The following is a 6,000-nucleotide window of genomic DNA, read 5'->3' on the forward strand; positions in this document are numbered from 1 at the left end:
AAGTTAAGTTTGTATGGTGAAGCACTCAAAATAGTTTAAATAAAGTGTGAAACCTTTCTCTATCATATTTTATATATAAAAATACAGTCCCTAGTGCTGGTTTGGAATTAGTAACTTGTAGCTAAAGTCAGGCATGATTCACTCCAGGTAGATTAAGTAAATTAAAAAACACAACACACCCTCTTAGCCAATACTTAAACTTGTCATTTTGGCAGACTTGGGCTTTTATGTATCAAGTGTTACATTTCAGTTACTATATTGATTTTCCCCCCAGTTTGATCCTACTGTATGTATACATGGAACAAGAAGTTTAATTGCCTGCATATCTGTTTTGAGGCTTTTTTTATTTCCTCCTCTCTCTCTCCAGACACTAAAGTTTGTACCCTCTTTTCATACATTTTTAGTTCCTTCCTTCTGGGGATTGGTCAACTCAGCTTGGAATCTTTGCTCGGTTGGGAAGAGACAGTCACCTGTCAATATAGAAACCAGCCATATGATCTTTGATCCCTTCCTCACTCCACTTCGCATAAACACAGGAGGCAGAAAGGTAAGTGCCCCAGCATGTGTTGATATAATAATGAGGAATTAATCGATAAATAACTACTTGGTACTTTTTCTATTTATGAAGCATTTACACATTTTAATATCAATGAGCTCTGAAGACTAAGAAATACCGATTGTCAGAGCTGCACATCTCCATGGCATGGATCAAAACTAAACGTGCTTTGAGGTAACACGAATTTGATAGTATTGCCATACAGCAAATGTCACTTAAAATGTATCTGCTCATGTTATGGATTCAAAAATGGCCTAGTAAAACCTGGGTAATTCACAGGGTTAGATTTCTTAGGCCCTGCAGACCAACTGGGACTATACACAGCAAACAGCTGCACAGGACTGGGGACTTGCTGGAGCTGAATAGAAGAGCAGCATCCTTGGAAGCAGAAGCTACATTTAAAAAAAAAAAAATCTGCATAACTCACCCTTGACCCTGCTGCAGACTAAGCAGGTTGCAAGCCATTTACACTGTGCTGTTTTCACCATCCAGAATGGGGGCAATTTTAAAGCAGCTGGGTTGCAGATACCAGACATACTAGCCTCAGGTGGCCCAATTCTTCCCTTGCACTGGTCTCAAATCATGCAATTAGTGTAATGATAGTATCCGAACATATGGGATCACAAGAATCACTTCATAACATTTTGAATCAGAAGGGGAGACGTATGCATTTTACACTAGAAGCTGGGGAGGGAGCTAGGTAGGCTCATTAAAACATATGATTAACGTTTTGGTTCAACTGCACTAGAGGTTATTTTTCATGCCCGTGCTACACGGGGGTTAACTGGTCCTATTGCACTAATTAGAAAGCAAACAAATAGAAGAAAAACCAGTAAGTAAAAGTTTGTGAATACACCAGATGAACTGTGAACGATACTTGGCTTACTCAAGCTCAAGGAGACTTCCATCAAGTTAATTGAGGGCCATGTCACACATTATACTTACCATGTAGTAAATGCACTTAAGAGGTTAGTATCTGCATGTTTGTGAAGGAAAACATGTGCCATAAGCATGTGTCATAGCAAACTTTAAAGAGTTTTTTGGCCAATGAGCATCTCCATAACATACTAAATAATGGCTGAAGCAACATTGGCCTGCATTGCATAGATACTACGAGCAACTAGGGACAGGACATGAGCCATTCACATAGCCTTCATAGTAAGCACTACCATATGACTGCTCAGAACATCTTCTAACTTCGATATCACATAATGTTCCACAGATTTAGCACGTACTAAATGTCCCCCGTGGCAAGGCCCTTGTTTCATTTGCAGCATAGTTGCCAAAACGACTGGGATTTTTAATTTAAGCCTCCAACTTCTATTAACTTGTAATACATTTCTAAAAACAAAATAAACAGCTTGATGGAGTTCTTAAATTGCCCTATAAAACAATTTGGCAATTGCATCTTATTACAATGACATCTAAGAAATGAGGGATTTTTAAGCTTGGTTTTCAGTGATGAAGTCCTCAGCTGGCTTAATTATGGAAGGCTTACTAGCTCTCCAGCTACAGCCTTACAATTCAGTTTGCTCCATTTTGTTTTTTATTAGAACCTTGTTTCACTATTTTTTTTTTTTTTTCTTGACAAAGTGTTGGATGCCATAAAGATCAAGACCACGAGAAGCTGTTTATTCACCAGTTGTTCACCTGCTCCAAATTTAAGAGGCTTTAACATAGTTATTAGAAGATACAATTAAAGTTGTTGATCCATTCCCTTTCCTCATGTAAAAATATAACCAAGTTAAAAGGGAAAAAGCAATTTGGGCAGAGGTCTTTAGGAATAAACACAAGATATGCCCAAGTTATTTGGATCCATGTTTTGTTTTTCTGTGGGCAAGCTTGAGGCACTCTTTTTCTTTGACTTCTAGGTTACCCCCTGGACACTGTGCTCCCCCTTTTGGAAAAAGGGAGGTTCTTTTTGGAAAAGGGAGTCCAGCTGCCCAAGCCCCAATTTTTTCTCCTAGTAGCTTAAGCACACCTTCTCCAGAGCTCCAGCACTCCAGGTATTCTGGTTTTACTGTCATAAAGACATATGATAGCTGAAGCCAAATTGAATACAGACTTCATAGATTAAGTTTTACAACATTCATTCTTTACTTTCAGCAGTACAAGAGAGATACAAAACCACGCAGAATAATAAACTCTGGGGAACTATTACCGGTCTCAGCATTCTTGGATGCTCATTAACATTTGGTCAGCATCTTGTAAGAAACCTACAACCCTGCTTCTTCTCTTAACACGGCATTGATTTCTACCCCATGAGAGATTCTTCCTTTTATACACTCCTGTCCCACCTCCCCCCATGACCTATTTCCTCAGCCTTGAATTACTATCCGGTTATCAGCTGCCTAGTTACCAGCTCATTTGGCAGGGAGGGTTTGCCTTATTAGCCTGCTTTTTGTCCAAGGATTTTTTTTCATTTGAATGAAAGGGTTGAGAACCTTCCATTGCTAGTCCTCCAGCAAGTTCAAGAGCTTTGCCTGAGGTGTCCCACATTTCACACTAATAGGGGAGCTACAAAGCTAAATTGCAAGCAAGGAATGGTCTTATAAACAAAATGAGACTCAGCAAACACAACCAAGGCTGTAGTTTGATATAGGTGTGAAGATATATTCTAGGCATACACTAACCTGTGACAACACCCTTCATTGTATTGTCCCTGTGCTGTTTGTGCTTTGTGAGTAAGATCTTCAGAGGTTCACATCCCATTTTCGCAAACAGTTGAGGCCCAGAGGGTACAGTGCGTAATGCAAATCGATGTAGTGCTAAGTTAAATACTGGCAGCGGTATATAGCATAACTTTCTGTCCAAGCTACTTAGCCCTGCTGATTTTTACTCTTAACAAGCAGTGAAAGACTTAAAAAAATGGGGTCTAAGCCTTAAATACACAGAAGGCGTTCATGTAAATTACTAAATAACTATGCAGCATATTAAGGAAACGTTATGTTCTGTCTGTAGATATTTAAATATTTTCAGTTCGATCTTTTCAGTGTACAGTCTCAGGGAAAATGTTGCCTAAGAGGGCCAATAAATGTTTCCCCTTCTTTTGTAATGAAATTGCCCTTGGAAGTTTTTTTGCAAATTTCCTCTGCAGTTTTTGAAACGGACGTTACAGCGTTGGCCTAATGCATGAAACAGACATTACAGCATTGGGCTAATGCATGAAAACCTGACGTAATTGACCAGAAATTGTTTCTGGCCGCAATTTAAAACAAGACTCAAGCATGTGTAAGTGGTCTGCTGAATTGGATCCCATAAGCAGAGTTGTAACAGTGGTATTTCTGATGTACAATGAGAATGCTCAGTTTTCAGTGAGAAACACAAAAAGTACACCAAAATAAAGAATGAAAAGCAAATTAGATGATTTGTAATAACCTAGTGTGACGTTAGTAACAGAGGATAGGCCCTTTATATATATTATTTTAAAATTGTAAGGTGAGGTGATGAATTATCTCATTCTTTCCAGTTATCTTTGTTAAAAGTATAATGATATATATACGTAATTATAAAAAAGAACCTGAAAATGGGAACACACACTGGTTAGAAATTAATAGACAGACTGAGCCATACTCAACTCATTTCTTAAAATTTGATTTCATCAAAAAGTGCTATTCAAACAGACACCGTTATTTGAATGGACATAGTTGTATGATTACTCTGAATGAATTATTGCTTCTAAGAAATGTACTTGGGATAGGAATTCAGGAAAAATACAGGAAATGACTAAAGGTTATCACCTATTTTTTGAATGGGATGACAGTTTTTCTCAACCCTAAGATTAATTTTGAAATAAAGCATCTTGATCTGCTGGAACATATTGGCAATCCCAGATGTAATATATTCTTTCTTAACACTTCATCTGTTAATATGAGGATGCACAAAGTGGTATTTTTAATATTTCATGGCTTACAGTTACGTAGCAATTCTCTTTTATTTTATTCAGTCCTTTAGTAACACAGGATAATATGGAAGTACAGGTGACAGGAGGTACAGTATTTAACCAAAATCATAGAGGCTAAAGCCTCCTTAACAAAAATGTAAGACATTCTAGAGTGTTTCTTATCATGTAGGATTTCCACATGGGTTTCGACTCCTTCCATAGAGTTTCGGATTGTTTATATGCACAGAATTCAGAATTTATTTCAGCATTTACATCTTGGAATTTTCTACAAGGTAGGAACTCTTTTTTTGGCTATTTGACTACTAGTAAAACAACACTTTGGAGGGTATGCCATAGGAGATGAATTATATCAGTGAAGTAAAGCCTCCTTATCTCACTTGTACAAGCTATGGATGTTAAACTAATTGATCCTCTTCCCATGTTATTGTGAGCAGGATTTGGCTTGTGTGTGCATTAAATTTGGCTTGTGCATACATTAAATGAAGGCAGAGTCCTATTTCACTTTATGGATCTTAATGGCAAGGTTATCAACTGCAGTTTTTAGCACTCATGAACTATTTTGGTTTCTAATTTCACTCTGCACACATCTAAAGGGAGGAGTATTTTAATCCTAATAACTGAGTTGCTAGGGCACTTACCCAGGGAGAAGCAGACCCAGCTTTTAAGTCTATCTCACATACAGGAGATATGAACTTGCAGGTCCTGTTGTGAGACAAAGCATTGCATCCACAAGGCCACAGGTTAGATACAATCCAGACTCTTCTTGGGGCTCATTCATTGCACCTTCCATTTAATATTGATTGTATAAAATGGATGAGAGCAGTGAGGTTTTTTCTGCCCCCTTGGGAGTAAAAGTTCAGTCTGGAACCCAGGGCAATAGCCATCTCACTGAGCCACAGCCCCCCATCTTATTTGCTTTCCCCTGGGCCTCCAGGGTAGAAAGGGGGACCTGCTTAATGTCTAACCTAGTGTTTCCCAATCTTTATAGACATAAGGCACACTCAAAAAATACCAACCCTTACCTTTCACTTGTTTTTTGACCATGGAAAAATAACAGCAATTCTTCTGTTGCAAAGAACTCAGAAAGGCCACAACAGGTCAGAATGCCTTTGACACTATGGATTTCTATTTGAAATCACATGAATCATGTGTAGATGTTTGCATACCTAACCATACTACTATTGCTTGCTATGTCTTAAAAGTATCTCAGGCACACCAGGGTGCCTTGGCACCCTACTTGAGAATCATGGGCCTAACCTGTGGCCTGGTATTTAGAGGATGAAATAGTGGGTAGTGGGGGAGGCTTTAAAACCTAAGTCTCCTGCTCCCTGAGTAGATGAGCTAATCACTAGGCTGATATGGGAGGACCTCTTTTTCCCTCCCACTAGTCATGTTTTGTCTGGCTAATGTTTGTAAACTTACCCAGCATACCTGGGAAAGCATATGGCACCAGGTACCTGCCTAACCAAAGTATAGTTCTGTGAGTATCCTGAGTGAGCACATGGACAATGTTGTGCCCAAACTGTATGCGAGTGCCAAA

General features: G+C 38.7%; 1 protein-coding gene across 1 annotated transcript in view; it reads left to right on the forward strand.

The window, feature by feature from the left end:
- Nucleotides 1-6,000, forward strand: part of CA10 (carbonic anhydrase 10) — a 360,982-nt gene that overhangs the window by 124,675 nt on the left and 230,307 nt on the right. The window contains exon 3 of the mRNA XM_019542455.1: nt 405-547. Coding sequence (XP_019398000.1) covers nt 405-547 — 143 coding nt within the window. The remainder of the gene's footprint in view (nt 1-404; nt 548-6,000) is intronic.

Source organism: Crocodylus porosus, unplaced genomic scaffold, assembly GCF_001723895.1.
Source record: "Crocodylus porosus isolate Cpor-Errol unplaced genomic scaffold, CroPor_comp1, whole genome shotgun sequence".
NCBI classification, from domain to species: Eukaryota; Metazoa; Chordata; order Crocodylia; family Crocodylidae; genus Crocodylus; species Crocodylus porosus.